The sequence below is a fragment of the Anarrhichthys ocellatus genome, unplaced genomic scaffold, assembly GCF_004355925.1.
Source record: "Anarrhichthys ocellatus isolate YVR2014 unplaced genomic scaffold, GSC_Weel_1.0 scaffold7, whole genome shotgun sequence".
Taxonomy (NCBI): domain Eukaryota; kingdom Metazoa; phylum Chordata; class Actinopteri; order Perciformes; family Anarhichadidae; genus Anarrhichthys; species Anarrhichthys ocellatus.
Window position 1 is genome coordinate 4635371 of NW_022280037.1, and position 19952 is coordinate 4655322.

The window sequence follows — 19952 nt, forward strand, 5'->3', positions numbered from 1 at the left end:
ACACACACACACACACACACACACACACACACACACACACACACACAACAGGCCTGGTGTTACATTGAAAAGGTGTGTCTGTCTGACAGAGCAGAGTGTTGAAGAAACCATGCAACCATTAGGCTAATAGAATAGAAGAGCAATAGGTTGCCTTTAATTTGTGGGAGTAAATAACACTTCATAATATAATAAACCTTTGTAATAATTAAGGGTGAAAAGTACAAGTACAATTTTATGGTACTTGTACTTTATTTGAATATTTCTATTTTCTGCCACTTTTTGCTTCACTGCATTTCAGGGAAATATTGTACCATTTACTCTCCTACATTTAACTGTTGTCTATGGTTACCAGTTACTATTACAAATAGGATTTTAGATAAATAAACTTATAAAATAAGCTAATACATTTGAAGGATCAAACCAGTGTTTCCCACCCATTTTGGCTTGGCATGCCTCGTAAAATACAGTGTGTAGTTGAGGCCCCCTGTAGATGAGTTGTTAGCGGTTCAAGGCCCAAATTATCCAATTATCTAATAACCTAATAAGTGTTTGAATACTTTTGATGCTTTGAACAGTAAGCAAACATGTTATTTTAAGTTCTAACTTGAGTGTGAAACCAGTAATTTCCAGATGTCATCAGTACAAACTCTTGTGGTTTCTGTCATCAAGGCCAGGCTGGTACAGCTTGGTGTGAATAACATGAAGTTTCAATGTCAGACTGTCTAAAATATAAATATTGGCCGTAGAGCTGCAGGGCCGTCACGGTTACATAAAAACTCAGAGTTCAGATCTAAGTTTGTAAGTGAAGCATGTCAGCTGACATTTTACAGTGACTTGGCTGGCTGCTGCAGAGCTTTGTGTTTCACTAACACGAGTCCCTGTTTCATTTCCTGTTTCAATCAGAACACGCAGAATCATTAAATGACCTCTCCAATGCCTAAAGACAGGATCTAACAACATGTACTAGTTTTCCTCTCCGGAGCCTGGGAGTTTGTTCATTGGGTGTATTTTCCTTATAATAATATTTGAGGTGATTGTAGATTTGTAGATTCTAGAAATATAATCCTCTCAGTGTTAAAGCGAGTGTTATTTGAGATAGGGTCTAGTTTTCTAGGAGGGAATAAAACAGACAGTTCTAAACAAGTGTGAAGAACTACTGTGTCTCTGTGAAATACGCAATCTGTTGCTGTGTTTTTCTGTCTGTGTGTTTGTGTGTGTGTGTGTGTGTGTGTGTGTGCATACTGCGAGGGTGGTATGAGAAGAGTCCTTAAACAATTCACGGAAAACTGAACACCTCTGCCGAGATAAGATAATCACCCGTCAGTCATCTTTTTTTTTGTTCAGGATTGGTGCCTACTTTGATTAGTGTCATATGACACCAAACAAATCTGACTTTGCTAACAAGGGAGTGGGAGTTGAGAGGCCAGCAGCAAGGGCAGTGTCACCCTTGAATATTTGGTGTTAAACCTTCAGATTTATTTTCCCTTAATGAATGGTAATTTGACAAAGTCTTAGATGAAAGATTATGCATGTTTTATTCATTCTGAATCCTACTTGAATGTAAAAGCAAAACAACCAGGAAATGTCTTTAGCTATAAACTGATGTTGGATAGTAGATTATGTGAATCAAAGCCCATCAACAGCTGGAGATGCTGAATAGAGCTGTTGAGTGCAGATATGAGTTTCCACAGAAATGGCATTTAACTGACCTAGATTGGAGGTTTCACACAGTGGAAAGCCACTGGCCTGGCATCAGATCTACTGGGTAGAATTGCGCATTTTATCAGATTTCTATTCAGACAGAGGGTTGACCAAGATCAGCACTTCCTTCTGTTCTCAAATCACTTATGTGAACAACAGCACACAGATAGACCACAAAACTTTCCAGTGATTCACTCACCACTGTTTGTTTTCTTGCACGTCTTCTCCAGAGCAAGGCGTGGTGGAAGTTGAAGACAATCGTCCACTGGCCCTTGGGTGTTACGCAGAGGAGAAAGCTGAACTGGGTTCAGCTAGCCGGGCATAAAGGTATGACCTGTTCAGATCGTTGAACTTTTCTGGCAGCTCTATAGAATGAGAAAAAAGGAAGGGTTGGAGGTCATCACCATCACCAAACTGACAAGGATTCAAACTTAACTGTGATGGATGTTAGATCTGTTGGTTCCCTCTACCACTATCTCCTTGCAACAGACACAAACATTGAATTCAAAAGTTCCATGCCACTATAAGTGACAGTCGTGTTACTGGACAGTCGAACAAAAGTTTCTTTTTTTTCATTTTCATCGGTCTTCATCCCATCTCAGGTAACTTCAAAGCAGCAGGCGAGGGCAACATCCTGAAGAAGTTCTCCGAAAACGAGATGCGGTGTTTTGAGAAGCTGAGGGATGATGCGCTGCTCCCATTTGTGCCCAGTTACCATGGCACTGTGGAAAAAGATGGAGAGTGTTTCCTTCATATGGCTGACCTGCTGGTGAACTTTGACCTTCCCAATGTCATGGACTGCAAGATGGGAGTGAGGTAAGGAAGTAAGCTATTAATTTAATAATATAACTTATAATAGATATTTTAAGCATTGATTTGTAATTATAACCATTTTTTAAATTTCTATTCATGTAATTGTGTCAAACTGTCTCTGTAGTTAGTTAGAAATGAATAATTTCATATAATTTCCTTGTTTATTTATGTGTTTGATATTTAAGTTGTTTTGTTGACGTGCAGCCTGGGGACAGTACGTGCCACCATTTCTTTTGCTTTACAAGGGAACACCTGTTGTAACTGCAGGCTATATGCTTGGCTTCCTGCCACAGCGGGCGGGGTGCCGCACTGTATCATGTGCACAGGCACAAAAAACACACAAACACACACACACACACACACACACACACACATGCAGGCATGAATGCATGTGAATGTATGCATTCACATGCTTGTGCATATGTTTGTCTGTATTTCTGAGGCTACACACACGCACACACACACACACACACACAAGCACATTCAGGGTTCCCTGGAGACTCCCCTCCATCAAAAACACTCACAACCACAAAGTTGCAAACCACTAAGTTGCACTAACACACACTCAGACTTTCACACAGCTCAACGTTGCACGCTAGAGTCTACTCTCAGCTTCCCTCTTCAGCACAGAGGAAGTGTAGCTCACAAACCGAAACTGAAATACACATCTGTTTGCACATAACTGTCTGATATCAATACGACAACTGTGCATGTGCTGTTGTACTGTTCACCAGCAGAGCTTTATACTTTCAGAGTATGCTGCTCTCAGCTGAGCGTTTCAGTGACGGCGTTTTTGTGCACTCGCCAGCTTCTCTGCATGAGTGAACACCATTAGAAAGGAGCTGATGTCTCCAGCTTCTAGTGCAGCAAAAGAGTCCCCTGTGATGAAAAAGCTTTTGGATGTCAACTACTTGCCTCTTAAGGGTGTGACTACAAGACAAACCCTGAAAGTAAACGTTACTATTTACTTACATGCGGATAACCCTTCTGTCAGTTGTCTGAAAACATATAGCTCCTGCACCTGAAGGCCTTTTTCCTCCCGCTGTTTCAGGACGTACTTGGAGGAGGAGCTTGTTCGGGCGAGGGAACGACCCAAGCCGAGGGAAGACCTGTACACGAAAATGATGGAGGTGGACAGCGAAGGCCCAACTCCCCAAGAGCATTCCCAACAAGGCGTCACCAAGCCTCGCTACATGCAGTGGAGGGAGACCATCAGCTCCACCAACACCCTGGGCTTCAGGATAGAAGGAATCAAGGTAGAGGGAGTGATATGGTCACCAGTAATTCTATAATACACTTATTCAGTTGAGCAAGGCACTAAAGGACGTAGAATTGTACACGTGAGCAGAATTTAAAAAATCACAGAAGCAGAAGAATTGAACAAAAGCAGAGTGAATATTGGACTTACTTTAATCAGGTGACCAGAAATGCGACTCCAAATAAATGCTTATGTTGCTTTGTGTCTGCTGGATGTTTAAATAATGCACATAAATCCCAAATTTATGTGCAAAAAGTAATTTTATTGTGTAAATATTTCCTCTCTTTTAGAAATGTGACGGTACGTGTCGGACTGACTTCAAGAAAACCAGGTCGAAGAACGACGTCACCCAGGTGTTCAAGGACTTTGTCGGAGGGAACGTCAACATCACAGTACGTGACAGTCAGTTCGCTTCTGCACACATATCCTGTATGCCGTGTATTCATGCATGTAAGGACAAACACAAAACATACTTTACTGTGCATCTACACAGGGCAGTCTCTCGCGGGCATGACCTGAAAGACAACGCCAAATAGAAACAGCTCTCACATCCGTGTTCAGTGTTTGGACAAATATATAATTAGTTTGTATACTCTCTATTTACTTTGGGAAAAAAAGGCTGTATGCATTAATCATCAGACGATGAATGCAAACAGCCTTAAAGTGTTTGAACCGCACATAGAAAATACTTAGTGGAATTAATGTTGTTTGAGTTTTCCATTGGGAGATTCCCAAATATACACTGCGTCTACACCCTTTTATTTAACAACTGTAGCTTCTATTTTATGGATTCAGATTAAAATAGATTTTAAATATAAGCATAGGCTTCATGTAATGTTTTTATGATCCGCCTGTCACTGTTTTTTCTTGAAATACAGAAGTCTTACCTGAGCAGACTGACGGAGATCCGACAGGCCCTGAAGACATCACAGTTCTTCATGCAACACGAGGTGATGACTGATCTAAACATGAGAAAAACTAACGTAAAGCGCATCAATAAAGTGCTGCAGCCGGAACTCTACTTGAGGGCTCTGAACACCATTTCTCCAAAACATGTTCTCGGATTTTGATGACGTTGTGGAGGGCACTGGTTAGGACCTTAACAAATAAATAACTATTTAAACTCCTTCACTTCCGGCTAAACTGTTTAGAACGCTCTGTTTCTTGCTAACTAGTTTGATTCAATATATGGTCTTATTGTTATCTAATCGTAACGTATGCATGAATGGATGAAGAGAAGCAAAAGCTAATATGAAACCATTCCTGTTCTTCGTAGGTCATTGGCAGCTCTCTCCTCTTTATCCACGATCACACCAGCAATGCACAGGTCTGGATCATTGACTTTGGCAGGACCACGGCGTTACCAGAGGGCCAGACGTTAAGCCATGACATTCGCTGGCAGGAAGGCAACCGGGAGGATGGCTACCTGTTGGGGCTGGAAAACCTCATCCACACTCTGGAGTCTGTAAGCAATAAAGTGACAGCCGAAGAAACTGTTTGCTCAGTTGCTAAAGAAACAGATTGTCAGTGACCTTTGACCTGTAGATGGATGAAAAGAAGTCAAACTATTTTTAACACCACAGAGAGGTGTTAAAAATAGGGAAATTTAATAAATGTTGATGTGCTTTGTGTGATGGATGATAAATGTTAAAAATGTGCAGAAATGATACGAAAAAAAGCCTAAGAGCAGCTTTAAAAAAGCCACTGACAGAAAAGACACAATAGACACTGAACAGAGAAGCAGATAGTTTGTCGCTAGTTACTGAACGATTGAGCAAATGAACTGACACTAATTCAACTTCCTATAAAATGAACAGAAGTGAAAGTGTAAGGACTCTGCATTTCAGTTTCAGGGACGGGCTTGTTCCATGTGAAGGAAATGCTCATGAAATACGAATTAAAGCAAGGAGAGAGTCCTCAGTCCTCCTTATTACGATCTAACCCTCAGCTCTGACAATACATCTGTAGGTGTAATATTACAGAAGTAATTCAGTGCAGTATGAAGCTCAAAGACCTCACAGTCATATAACTACAACACAAATATAGTACTGCATACTGTATAATTGTTAGTGTATTATTATTAGTGTCACTGTTTTGACAAACTCTTTTATTGTATATCAATTTATATTTCTTTCACTGATTTTGTTCCTGTAATCAAACTTGTTATATAGCACCTTTTTGGGTCTTTTTCAGAGATGTTGTGCAAATGAAATATATGAAAATGTACGAGAATTAAAATGGGCAAGTACTGTTCCTTTTTTCACTGTTATTTTCAATAGCAAAACACACTTGTGGTATCTTTATATGTATGTTAGCCAGAGCTAAATTCACTCTTTACAACTGATAAAACTCACACAAATAAGATCAATATATGTTGATTTATTGGGGCACAATTAGGTTAGAGGAAAGGGTAAAAGACGGTATATTGCATAGAATGTCTTTGTATTTTTGGTTGAGTCATTAACACCCTCACCAACATAACGAATACAGAAAAAAGTGTGAAATAAAACGCACCAGACCATAAAAAATATACACTGTGAGCAAGACAAGGGGGATTTTTTTTCCTTCTCTGTAAAATGAATTCCACAGTAATCTATATTTCTAAATGGCACAAATCTCACTAAAAATAAGTCTTTGGAAAATAATTTGAGCCTTTTGGTATAGGTCACCATTTCAAGTGGACTGTTGAGCAACCCAAATAACACTCACCAATATCAGCAGGCCTGAGCATAAAAACACACAGAAAGACTATAGAACCCTTATTTATATAAGTGTAACAATTCATTCAACATACTAAAAAATAAACTATCGACATGTTAAGACTCAAAATAAAGAATTGTATAAAGTAAAAGAATAACGTATTGGATACAACTACCAAATCGATTAAATAAGGACAAAAAACAATAATACTGAATAGAGCTTTTAACGGTTGATTAGTTGAGATACTTGCAGCAGCATGTTTGGTAGATCCAAGGCTCAATACCTCCCCCTGCTGAGTAAACATCGGTACTACCAGCACGGCACCAGTAGATGCAGTGCAGTGGTATTTAATGGCAGTGATACAGATCCTTCATTAACACACATGAATAATAATAAATGAAAAAAAAAACAGCTACAAATGCAATGGGTTAGTCCAGTGTACGGGAGAGAATACAAAAATAGCAAATATTTTCACAGCTGCGCGGTCATCAAATTCTACACGCTTATACTTTTATGAGAAGTCCAAGTAAATATTGGGACATGGGGAAAGAGAATAGTCAAAAATATGCAATGCCAAATCAAGATCTATGTAGTTTAGCAAAGAAATCTCAGCACAGAACGTACAGGAAGTGATTTTCACAAGGAATCAACGCTTATCAGAAACTATTTAAACACCATAAGGGGAGTGTTTTGGGGGAAATGTTCTTATCTTTTTTCTTGCAGAGAAAATCGATACCACTCTTATGTTTGCTCAGTAAATTTCAAGCTACAGCCAGTTAGCTTAGCTTAGCACAAAGACTGGAAACAGCAAGTCTGGCTCTGACTAGAGGAAAATATATCTGCCTCCTTGCTCACCAACAAACACATTATATGTTGTTTATTTTAATCTGCACCAAAACAAAATGTAAAGTGGGAGTAAATGCGGGACTATTTCCTGGCCAGGAACAGTGACTTTCTTGTCCTCATTGTGAGGTTTGCAGGAAGTCAGCGGTAACTGCGTCTGGCTGTCTGTGAACACCAGACTAAAACCAGCAGCATCAACTGGGAGGAGGTGAAAGTCAAGTGACCAAGAGTCAGTGGACAGCCGGAGAAAGATTCACATTTGACACCCTCAGACTATCCTCAAATAAAAACAGGATTTAGGATTTCCTTGTGTGTACGACCGCTTGTTCTCACGCCACTGAAATTCCATACTTGCATACAAACTAGTCCATCTCCATGAACAACTGAGAAAACTCCATTAGCTGGTTCAGTGTTGGAAACACCAAGTAAGTAGACCTGTTATTGCTGTATATTAGGCGTATCTGTTTTCACATTATTTAGGGTGAAAGCAAATCAGTGTCACGTTAGTGAACCACGTAACGCAAGTTCCTTAAGTATGCATAAAACTACAAGTGAAATAGTTTTAGTAACTTCACAGCCTTTACTGAATTTCAATCATTTGAAATAAAAAAAATCGTAAATAAAAACACATCCTTGGGGATTCTCTTCCCAATGGCTCAATATCTTCATGTTGTTATAGTCCTACTGTACAGCGATTACTACAAATACCAACAAAATGTTTACTATAATGCAACATATACTACTTTCAAAGCCTTCATGAAAAAAAAAGAAAAATAGGTAGAAAAGGAGTCCAACTACAGCAGTTATTGAATGTGGCTGCATGTCACAGGGCTGCATGTTGTCCAGTGTTTTCAGCTACCAGTGTACCAGAGGCCCAGGAAAGAGCTCTGAGTCCAGCGGGGCCTTTCTGTATCACAGTGCAGAGTAGTGTTTGTGTTTTCCAGCATTCCAGGAGCTCCAATATGTTGATGTGCTGGCCACTCAGACTGTAACAAAGCCCTCGTGGTCATGGCGTTTTGTTCCAGAAATCTAGTCTCAGGTTGTGACATTTGATCTTCACATCAATCAGAATCCCAGTTACAGTAAGCCGTTTCTTAGATGGGGGTAACGCTGAGGTCTTCAGACAGAGAAAAGCCTGAGTCTCGGTCACGTGTGGGTTTCTCAGCTTTGGTGTGTCTCCTCACGTCCTCGTGTCCGTAGCTGGCGTGGCGCTTCAGCAGCAGCTTGGGCATACAAGATGAGGAGGTATGGAGGCCTAATGCCAGTCCCAGGCTTGTACCTGAGGAGACACTGGGGGCAGAGCTGGTGTTCGTGATGGCGTCTGGGGTTTTGGGTATGACCAAGGGAAGGCTCTCTGCCTCGTAGCTTTGCTCATCGTAGGCATAGTTGACGTTGCCACAGGGGAAACTCTGGAGCTTCGCCAGGTCCATACCAGCTTTTATGATGCCACCTGTTGGGGTCTTATGGGAGGACGTGCTCGGGGCAGTTTTAGCTTGGCAGGACGGGGATGAGGTTGAGGAAGTGCAGAGGCTGGAGGGGCTGAGGTGGGTGCTGTTACACTCAGCTTCGTTGCTCTCTAAGGTTGGGTTGCAGGTCTGAGGAGCCTGTGTGTTGGAGACGGTGGCAGCAGAGCTTGAGAGTGGCATGGACTGAGTGTGAGCGAGTGTTTTCTTCCCCCGGAAGTTTTCCAAAACCCAGGAGCCATATGTGGGGTTCCACAGGTTCTTTGTTTTGTTCTTCAGCCTCTGGCTCCCTGAGGAGGAGCTGTTTCTGGAGCAAGGTCGGTGATGAGGAGGCTCAGGGTGGAGCCAGTGGCCTCCTGCTGACAAACCAGGGGCAGGAACAGGCTCAGCCCAGCACGGCTCCAAAGCCTCACGGCATGATGTCACTTCGTGGTGGACAGGTTGGGTCCTCTGGAGCAGTAGACGGGGTTTGGTAGGCTGTGGGGGAAGAGGTGTTGGACCAAGGCCCAGAGAGGAGAGACCCAGCTGAGAGGGGAAAGCCTGGGAAACGGGATGGGACACTGAGAGTGGAGTGAGGCTGGTGGAGGTGTGGTCAGAGGGACGGATTATTGTGCCACCATTGTCCTCTGCGGTGGGGGTATATTCCATTGGCAGGGGTGTGTTGATCACATCTGGGTCCTGGTACAGAGCAGTGAAGGGGAACATTAATGAAAGAAAAAAAAGAATGAAGGAAGGAAGCCTAAATAAATATTACATGTATTTAACACTAATTGCACAGACAGGTGTGCTATAGAGCATACCTGAGAGCAGTAGTTAATTCTTTCCAGGATAGTAGAGAAGTTGGGCCGGTGCTCGGGACAGTGTTGCCAACACTGGGTCATGATCCGATAGCTACATACATAGTAACAGACACACATTTCAAATCTATTGTTTAAGCTGTTTGTTATATGAACCATCTTATACATAAGTCACGGTATTATCATACCAAAGAGACAAAATAAGCAGAGAAAACTTTAGAGAGTTCCATCAATTGAACATTAAAGGTAGTAGACAAAGCAGAATCTGTGCCATTTTCTCTAAAGTCATCCCTGAAATCATCCCAGCTGTGCCCTGCTCCTGTCAGTACTCACACAGGCCCCGGACAGCTCTTGGGAGGATCCATTCTGCCTCCACTGTTGACAAACTCCAGCACCTCTTGGTTGGTTTTACAAGGATACGGCATGAAACCCAGAGAGAGGATCTCCCACAGCAGCACTCCAAATGACCTGCAGGGGGAGAGCCAGATCAACAACTGAGTTGAACCTTGCTCATGTTTCTCAGAGTGTACCAGAATCAACCTGAAAGCACTGCCTCGGTTTATAACATCTATAAAAAAGCTAATTATTATTGAAATGATAATGCTTACTAGATGGTTTTACTTTGTCTGGTATTGATTGTCCAAGTGTTTTTGTACTATAATATTTATCTATATTATTCTAGTGCTCCATTAGAACGTCCCAGATGGTGAACTGTGATGCTTCAACACAGTTTACATTTCCCCACAGTTGTTCCCAGTTTGTGGTAACTGGAGCGAAAGCCACACAAGCCTCTCTTGTTTTTTTAAAATTTGTTCTGCTGGAAAATAACTTATTTTCTAAAGAACTTCAAGTGTGAAGGAAGAATGTACCTCATCAGAGTTTAACTATAATTATCTGTGGTCAAATTGTATACTGTACATATTCCCACCACCAGTCTGACTCTGAGTTTTATGGACAGCTCAGCTGTATAATCTGTCATCCCACCATAAAAGACTCTGATTGCACCTATTAAAGTTAAACGTACATGCTAAGTATTCAACTTCCTTTGTCATTGAAAAAGTGGTTTGGATACTGATCCTCACTGCGTTCTGTCTCCAGTTGGCTCTGTGTCTTGAACACAGATTCTGTTGCTGTCTTGTTCACTTGATACAGATGTGTGGTTTTGTTTAGGAGTAAAATGACTTCAATCTCTCCAGCTGGTGTTGTACTGACTGCATGGATGCTTTTTAAATTAGCGGCAATAAAGCGCTGGGATACGTATCAGAACAATTAGTAGCAATGAGAAAGAAAAAGAAAACGTTAATTAAACCCACGATATTCAGCATTTTTCAAAGACTTACATATTTGTGTAAAACCTCTTTGTGGATAAAAACGTACCACTGTATAGAGTATAATGTGTGCCTCATATTCATACCATGTATCAGTCTTGCAGGTGAAGATTCCCTCCATGAAGGCCTCTGGTGGCATCCATTTGACTGGCAGCATGGCACGGCCACCTTTCCGGTAATAGCTGGCTCTGAGAAACAGAAGAAAAATCTGATTTGGAATGTCCATTCGTCATCAGAAGAGAAGGTAAATACCTCAAGGCCATGAACTCTGTAAAGTAAATTCTGAATCTGGCTCCGTGGGGCATAATGAGATAGCTTTTCAACTGGTCCCCCATGTACCACATCAACCCAGTGCTGTCCAGACTCCTTCTCCAATGAGAGACATCATCTTAAGTCATCCTGTGCGCTTTGTGCTGCCATGCAGTGCGTGATGATGCAGATTCAGCATACAAACCTGTATATGTCTCGTGCCATGCCGAAATCGCCAATTTTGGCCACTCTGTCTGGTCCAGGGCAGGTAAGCAGGCAATTTCTAGCAGCGATGTCTCTGAAAATCACAGGATCTGTTACTGAATGTAGCTTCATGATGGCACTTAACTCTCCAAACCCACCTAAATAATGTACTGCATGATAAACCCGTAGTTTGTTGTTTTTTATTTGTTGGAACATTTTAAATCATTAAAAAAGAGGATTGATGTAAAGATGGGCATAAACCAGTTACAGTCACCTAAAAGTCGACATGTTTCCTGCTGCAAAACAAAGTTGACTACTGTAGTTTACAGTAAACAAGGTCCACTTGTGACGAGAGGAACAGCTCATACAATCTATCAAATCTAGTGTTTTTGATGCTATAGAAAGGGCCTTCTTACAGCCCATAACACTTTATTTTTGGGTTGTTTAAAAAGGAGTAGTAACATCTGGGGCCAGATCTGAACCTGTGTATGAAGTGGTTCTCCTCCAGGTAGCGACAGCCGAAGGCGATGTCTCTGGCCATCTGCAGCAGCTCCCGCATGGTGAGAGTAGAGGTCTGGCCCTGGATACAGCACAGCTCAATTTAGTTGGCAACAAAAACACACGCACACACACACACACACACACACAACTCAGACACACACAGAAAAGGTGGAGTCCCGACGTACAGCCCGTGGCCTGTTCTGTCTCAGGAAGCTCTTCATGTCTCCTCCCGTCATCAGCTCCAGCAGAATAAAACGAGGCAGGATGTTCAGACTGACGCCGATGCAACGCACAATGTTGTCATGGCTGAACTTGCTGCGTGGACAAACAATGATTAACACTGAGGTTAGCAGGCTTGTAATTGTGTTTGTTAATCACATACACAAATCGCTGGTAGTTCGACTCTTTAAAAAGTGTCGCACTAGGGACCAATTTGATCGATCAGTGGTGTGCAGTGTTTTAACTCAGAGGTGGTGCCAGGTTGGAGTGGTTCTATTGGTACCACTCAAACCTTTGCTGATGGAAACATGAAAAAAGCATTTAACTGTGTAACTAAACTGCACTACTTGGTGGAATGTTGCGTCTGTTGCATCACTGTTTGGCACGGAACTTTTCAGCTGCAGACAGGAAAGCCTGCGGGTTGTGAGGACCAGTTTCCAACTGTTGGAGAAAAGACTGCAGCGCTACAAAGAACTCCTCTCACCCCTTCCCAGGTCTAGTCGACCCGCTGAGGACACTTTGATGTTTCTACAGTCAAGTTTTTATTACTTTGTGTTAATTTACTATGTTTATGTTCTATTGTAATATGCAATGCTTATTTTTACTTTTTTTAGTTTTAATTCCCTATTATTATTATGTATTGCACTTTGGCCCTATAGGCGCACTACATTTTTTCCTACTTTTTGTAAAACCTGTATAAAGAGAAATGACAACAAAACTTGATTTTTATTGCTCCTTAATTTCCGTACATGTGTGTCATGTGTGTGATCTCAGCTCTATTATTTCGAGGGGCTGGAACTCAATTTATCTAAATGGGTAAATCGTCTTTGATCCAGTCAAAAAAAACAAATGCACGCCAGATGTTTGTGGAAGAGACTAGTTTCACACAGCAAGTTATCTGTATTAGTTATTTTACTGAGACGAAGTTACAGTTATTATACTGAGATAAAAAAATACCCCTGCAGATTTTGTCCTTAAATAATTGGCTTCTCACAACAACAAGGTCTATATGTGTGTTACGCCCACTGAACTAATTCTGTTCTCTTGTTAGAAGAGAGCTGTGTCTGTGTTTGAAGTCTGCCACGGCCCCTTTTCAGTTCCTGGAGCACTCACACCTGAGAGTCATCAGTCCATCAGTGGAGCTGAATATCAAGCCCCAGATGCAGTGCTTCTGCTCTTGTTCTCTCTTGGCCTTTGAGCTGTTTGTCTGCTGCCGTAAGCGTTCGTACTGCTGAAGCTGTGTTTTGATTGTTCCTGAGTACAGGTCTATGAGGTTACCCTCTGTCTTGGCCAGCTAGTTGGTGGGGAGGTGGTTAGTAACCAGCCTGGGTAACTTTGGGGGTTCTCTGCCGTTTACTTTCTCATTTCTGTTATCTCCTGTTTTATGGTTAGTTAGGGAGCTCAGTATTGCATTTCTGTTTGTTTCTGTAGGCCAGTTGAACTTCTTATTTTCTAGTTAGCATGGGGGTTTTGTTTATTTTGGCCTTTTAGAGACCTTGACGTCCCTGCTTCCATTTATTTCTGTTAATCATAACTCTCTCTCTCTCCCTAACGCAGCAGCCAGTTGATGGCTGATGATGTGAGAACACTGCTGCCTCACACGCCACAGGTGTTCTGTAAGAAGGATGTATTGAGTGAATCAACGCGTGAACTGCAGTATGGTGCACCTCATAATCAGGGCCTCCATCAGGAAATCCATTTCATCCTGTTCGGAGCAGATTTCTGGAAGAGTCTGTGGAGCAGAGAAGCAGTTTGAGAAGCTGCTATTGTCAAGAGGCAAGATATCAGGAGACCTAATCAGCAGACTATTGAAAAGGCAAACCCATGTGAAGATCACTCAGCTGTTTCTTTTTTAACCTTGTGTAGTTTTTAAGCCAAGTGATCTGAGGTCATCCAATCCTTCCGTGCAGACATTGCAGTATGTCATTTCATTTTTGCATTATAAAGATTTTTTACACAAACTAGCTTACTACATGTTTATATTATGTAGTAAGTAAAGCAAATAACCCTTCTCTAAACTATCGCATTACAAAGACCTTGTCTTTTCCTTCATGCGTGTGTGACCTTTAGATCCAAAAGGTAGGAGGCACCCCTGTGGGATGTTGATTACAGATGTTAATGAACACAACTCTCCTCGAGATGCTATCATCTGACACTTGGGTGCAATTTGTCCTCGTATGCCTTACAAAGTGTAAGCTGACCTTTATGGCCACCTGCAGGGGGCTGTTATCGCTGCTCATCCCCAGAACTTGTCCTTCATAGACTTCACCGAATGCACCATGGCCGAGAGCCCTGACAAAAAAAAAGATGAAAAATTGAAGTGAAACAATCAGTAAAAATCTGTATTCTAAGTAAGGGCATCGGCCCGCAGAGCCATCAGAACCTCAAAAGGACATCTTGACATTGTGTCAGAGTATGCTGGACCTGAGAAGTGTTATGTTCTTGCGTGGTACTTCTTTCAGTTCATTGAGTGAGGCGGACTTCCCTGCAAAGCAGTAGTTGGGGTTGTAGTCTGTCATGATGGTGGAGGAGCGGATCTTGCTCAGCTTGTACTCTGGACTCTGCAGATGCCGCCTCACTGCATGCAGGTCGTTCTTCCTGCGGTACCAGACTGAAGACGGAGACAAAACCAGCTTCTTTTACTTCAAAGTCTCAGAACTTTTTTTTTTTTTTAAATCACAACACTAACTGGACCCCATACTTGCATTTAAGTTGTAGAAACAACTTCCTGACCATCTGCTAACTGTAGAAGCAGTAACACAAGGAGGGGTCGAGCCGCATCTCAGTACTGATGCTTATCAATGTAAAAACAACATCCTTAGGGCCAGTGGGGAAAAAAGTGAGTCTGTTCGTAAAAGAGTTGGTTGACAGACACTTTGATGTGGAAAATTGGTGTTCACCTTTAAGAAGACAAATCCTACACACTGCTAACTTCAGACAACTGTGTAAATGACCAGGGTAAACCTGATGAACACCACTTGTGCGTAAACGAGCACGCCTTTGTGAGAAATGTAAATTTGTATAATTAACGCCACAATAACATTATACAAACCTGCATGTGAAGATGAATGTAAAGAACCATCCATCCGTCTCTGCCAATATGAGGGCACTGTCTAAAGACACACTCTCTTCCAAGGGCCTGAAGCGCTAAGCCACCCAAAAGTAAGCTAGCCATGAGGTGCCTGCTTACACTTCTCACTGACCTTATTATATAGAGACACATTTACCTCCAATTAGTTCCTAATTTAAGTCGTTTTGCAGCTTGAGATGTTCATATTGATACTGAAGTGTTATACAATAGCATATTATAATTCAAATTGCAGAGTCAAACAAGATAATGTCAACTTATCTACGAAGGGTAATTTATGTAGGATTTTCTAATGCAAAAATGCCTCAAAAGAATGAAACCTTTAGTGAAAAACAGGTTTGGATAACGGCACACTAATTGCACACTCCAACAGGTCTTGCCCACTCAAAAATTGTGTCCATACCAAAGAGAAAATTAAAAATACGAGAAAATTGGAGAGCGCGGCAAGTTCTCCTGAATCACTCGCACAAGCCACTTTAGAACAAATCTGTTCATACGAGTGGTTCTTGCATGAGGCCCAATGTTTTGCAGGATGCATGAGGGATGTCCTCTCCTTGGTTACTGCTCCTAGACTGTCTGTGCCAGTGAGTTTGGACTCACCCGCCATGGAGGCAGCCCACATCCCCGATGCAGGTTGGTAGTCTGCCAGGGAGGGGGGGGCGTTGTGTGCAGGTAAGAGGTGTCGTAGAGCCATCGCCCGGTGCAGATGCTAGGGACTCAGGGGGGTTGGGATGAGGGGTGGGTTTGAGGAGGAGGAGGAGGGAACGGAGGAGGAGATGGGGCGCCCAGGGAACAGACTACCCCCCTGCATGGGGGAGAGCTCAGGTGAAGAGACACTGTTAACCTGAAAGCGTGTGCGTAGGTGTGCTTTTTGCAACGGAAAGCAACATGTATGTATTTGCACAAAGGTTACGTTTTGTTTTAGTATTTATTCACTTGCAAATTCACACAATCACACTCAGTGCGGTTAGTGAGGAAGTCACACTTAATAGCTCATCCATTTTTCATTACAAAAAGCACTTTGTCTGGTTATTACAGGAGTCATGCAGTTTCACTCCACTTCTGTTTGTTCATGGCTATTAATTATATATACCTAACCATTGTATCTGCTGAAATACCATTTATCTGATGACTAATATTTGTTGGCCTGGCTCATCTTAACCCTACTTCAACTTTAATTTATTTCCCATTTTTATATATATATATAAAAGCAATACAAACATTTCCTCAAATCTCCTGAAGGGAGGGTGCTCCCAACAGGAAGAATCAATTCATCTGTTATTCTCAACATCCATTACTGGTATTCTTGTAGTCTACTGTTGTAAAAATGTGCATTTCACACATTTACACATGCTTCTAATAACAATACATATAAAAGGTTCTGCAACTAGAACATATTATACCAAGTGATGTGGAGCTAATCTACCCAATCTAAAATAAAAAAAACAGAAATGTCACTCCACAATACAACAGTGTTGTGATACCTTTTATGCAAAGTAGCGGAGCAAGATTAAAGCTCATGAAGTGTCTTAAAATGGAAAGGCGATCCTCGAGGGGCATGAATGTGAGGTCAGTAAATTCCATGTCCATCTTATCGGTTGATTAGTTTACCTTTCCTGTGTACAAGGGAAAACGATGTAGTATGTGGTGTTAGATTTAAGTTCACCAGAACGGGTCTCGCTGCAATCATTATAAATTGATCACTTAAAAGGAGGATTCTTGTAGTAGTTTGGTCAAAACCACAAACTGCTCTTGCCATGGAGCCTGGTTGTCTTGTCAGACAGCGTACAAGCCCAGAGAGCTGAACATGGGATTGATATTTTACAGGAAGTCAGTGCTGTGCAGATTTCTCCAGAAGCCCACACACAAAACTTAAACTCACCAAGACTGAATGTGAGAAAGAAAAAGCGAGTCCTCCACTGTTAAGCTTTACTTATTCAGCACATTCAGTGACGTTATCGAGAGAGAGGGAATATTCTGTACTCAAACATCTTAGTGGAGGATTAGTGGTGGGCCAAAACGTCAGGATTCCCTTGCTTAATATCTGCAGCAGATGGTTGTCAAAAAGGTGACAAAAGGTGCAAAAAAACATGTAATTAGCTTTAAAATCCCTCACTGTCCTATATTATTGCAAAATTACTGGATATGTTGTTGTTAAAACTGCATTTTTTATAAAGTGTGCAGTTAATAAAGCTAGTTTTACTAAACATGTCAACATTAAACAGTTGTATTGCATAGCAGCGTTTGAGCCCAAGATAAATATTAATGCAACATTAGTAACATTAGGTAATGTCAGATGACTAATTCATCTTAAATATTAGATTGTGGTTGTCTTCTAATTCCTCAGTTGTCTCTCTTTCTCTTTCTCTTGAGTGTTATTGCTCCTGAGTAGTAAATAAAACTGGTTAATTGTTAATTATTCCTATTTTAAGCGGTTTATTCGTGCAAGAATCATCAGCAAAGCATTTTACAGCAATTCTGATTGTCAGATTGTCTCAGATTACAGAAATCGAATAAATGGAGTCATCTCTTCATTGAAAAGCAACCACTCTTTATCACAGCGCTTTGTGTCTTTTTTTTGCAATACCCGAATACTCGTATCACAGAGAATCAATGCCCAAGGGTTAGGATAGACTATATGCTTCCCAAAATGACTACAATCCTATATTTGATCACGGTTGTGATTTGTTATGTATTCTTTATGCCTCATAATCATTATTGTTTCTTCAGGGGTTTTTTTTTTTTCAGCCATTGAATCATAACACCTGACATTTTCTGCTGTCTTCTCTAACTCATCAGTACACATCTCCAGCTGGGAAACTTCCTTGTTTAATGTCAAATCTTTCTGCTTGTCCTTTTTATAGCCAATACTGTGTTTTTATATCAAAATCAATGTCATACAGTGAGATGTTTACAGTACATCTCTACCGTATCGTGCTTCCGTGAAAGAAATCGTAGTGTAGGCAATAAATACATAATCTCATCTCACTTCTCATCTGCCGTACAATCTTATTTCACACTTTGTGGCACAAAGAAAAGAAAGCAAAAAGGTGAGTCACCTGAAATAATGCTTGTAATAAATGTGTCCATAAGTGCTCAGCACATGTAATTCGGAGCCCTATCTTCTCCACAGCCCCTTTAATCATCCGACACAGCCAGAGGACGGCATTTAAACCAACACTTGTCAAAAACGTATTCCTGTTTCAGCAACATCTGGAAGCATCTGTATCTCCAGCCGCTGCTCACAGCCGGTGGAAGGTGGAGGGTACAGACTGCACACAGAACTGGATAAGTCTCTTACTGAGGATGACGCCAGTGCAGATCAGCGCAATGCCGCTCGCAATGATGGAGACCACGACTGCCAAGATCAAAGACGTCGACATCTGGCCCTGCAGAGCCGGGCCTTGAGGAGCTGCTCGGAGAGAAGGGAGAAGAGGCCAGATTCAAAAAATTCAAAAAACGGCTTTAGTTTGGATTGGACAGAACTTTGAACGATTTATTGTTTGCCATTAAAATGAGCTGTTAACACACTGTGGCTTTCATACAATAAATAAAACTAGTGTTTGTTAGAGGCAATTACGTACCTATGGTGCTGACACATGTGACGTTGTCACTGGCCAGGACTTCGTCGTCGTCGTCGCAGAGACAGAGGATGAGGTGAGTGTCCTCATCTCGTTTGCAGCTCTGTGTTTGACAGTGGCTGCAGTTCAGCCGCACCTTGATCTCACACTCGCCATGACTCTCCATGGCTACAGGGGACATTGAGCACACGGATGCAGAGAAACACAAACACCAGACACAATTTGTTAGGGAGGGTGATCGTTACAGCGCCTTGCAAAACATTTCACACCCATTGGCGTTCCCATTTTGTTCCCATCACAACCTCAAATTAAACTTGATTATCATTTGGATTTTATCTAGTACTACACAAAATAGTCAAAATTGATGAAGGGAAATAAAAAGAAACTGGTTTAAAAAAAAATAAAAAAAATCTACATAATTAAAAAACTGTATTCACCCCATATGTTCCGAAGCCCCTAAATAAGGTCTCTTTGTTGCCTCTCTGGTTAATGTCTCCCTTTGCCTGCCATGAGTATTGTTCCTCTATTGGCAGGTCTGTTGTGGCGACATATTCTTTCCATTTAGTAATAATGGATTCAATGGTGATCTGTTAGATCATCATGTGACACTCAGATTGCACACAGGTGGACTATTTAAATAATCAAGTGACTTTTGAAGGTAATTGGTTTCATTAGATCTAATATAGGGGCCTTCATAGCAAAAGGGGGTGAATACGAATGCACACACCACTTTTAATTTTTTGATTTTTTTTTGTGTGGGTCCATTACATAAAAAACAAATACAAATCAATTTTAATTCCAGATTATAATGCAACTAAAAAGGAAAAAAAACACCAAGGGGTGCAAATATGTTTACAAGGCACTGTAAGTTTGCAGGACAATCCAACAAGGTCAGCTGATGTTTTCCTTTTTTGTCAGCAAATCTCATGAAAAGACCAAACCCAACAATGAATTGAAGTATTGTCTGTGCAGCCAAAGCCTGGTGCTTTATAGCTTATTCTTGGTGCCATAGCGCTTAATTGTGTAAAAACACACCAAAAAGCCATGCGCCGTAATGGCTCCCCAAACAAACGCTCTATCCCGTATGAGCAATGTTCACTACAAACTACAATGGCCAAATTAGTTAGCCTTTTATAAAAATGTACAAATATTTTATATATATATATATATATATATATATATATATATATATATATATATATATATA

General features: G+C 41.3%; 2 protein-coding genes across 2 annotated transcripts in view; one reads left to right on the top strand and one right to left on the bottom strand.

The window, feature by feature from the left end:
• itpka (inositol-trisphosphate 3-kinase A) overlaps nucleotides 1-6025 on the top strand; it is a 9243-nt gene extending 3218 nt beyond the window's left edge. The window contains exons 2-7 of the mRNA XM_031847544.1: nucleotides 1932-2028; nucleotides 2304-2517; nucleotides 3566-3770; nucleotides 4063-4164; nucleotides 4651-4722; nucleotides 5049-6025. Of these exons, the coding sequence (XP_031703404.1) occupies nucleotides 1932-2028; nucleotides 2304-2517; nucleotides 3566-3770; nucleotides 4063-4164; nucleotides 4651-4722; nucleotides 5049-5303 (945 nt within the window). The 3' untranslated portion in view covers nucleotides 5304-6025. The remainder of the gene's footprint in view (nucleotides 1-1931; nucleotides 2029-2303; nucleotides 2518-3565; nucleotides 3771-4062; nucleotides 4165-4650; nucleotides 4723-5048) is intronic.
• Nucleotides 6026-6146: 121 nt separating this feature from the next.
• ltk (leukocyte receptor tyrosine kinase) overlaps nucleotides 6147-19952 on the bottom strand; it is a 42580-nt gene continuing 28774 nt past the window's right edge. The window contains exons 18-29 of the mRNA XM_031847543.1: nucleotides 18749-18913; nucleotides 18466-18576; nucleotides 14501-14687; nucleotides 14278-14368; nucleotides 13744-13808; nucleotides 12043-12172; nucleotides 11839-11936; nucleotides 11358-11450; nucleotides 10990-11091; nucleotides 9909-10043; nucleotides 9579-9669; nucleotides 6147-9456 (exon numbers count right to left, since the gene is read on the bottom strand). Of these exons, the coding sequence (XP_031703403.1) occupies nucleotides 8410-9456; nucleotides 9579-9669; nucleotides 9909-10043; nucleotides 10990-11091; nucleotides 11358-11450; nucleotides 11839-11936; nucleotides 12043-12172; nucleotides 13744-13808; nucleotides 14278-14368; nucleotides 14501-14687; nucleotides 18466-18576; nucleotides 18749-18913 (2315 nt within the window). The 3' untranslated portion in view covers nucleotides 6147-8409. The remainder of the gene's footprint in view (nucleotides 9457-9578; nucleotides 9670-9908; nucleotides 10044-10989; nucleotides 11092-11357; nucleotides 11451-11838; nucleotides 11937-12042; nucleotides 12173-13743; nucleotides 13809-14277; nucleotides 14369-14500; nucleotides 14688-18465; nucleotides 18577-18748; nucleotides 18914-19952) is intronic.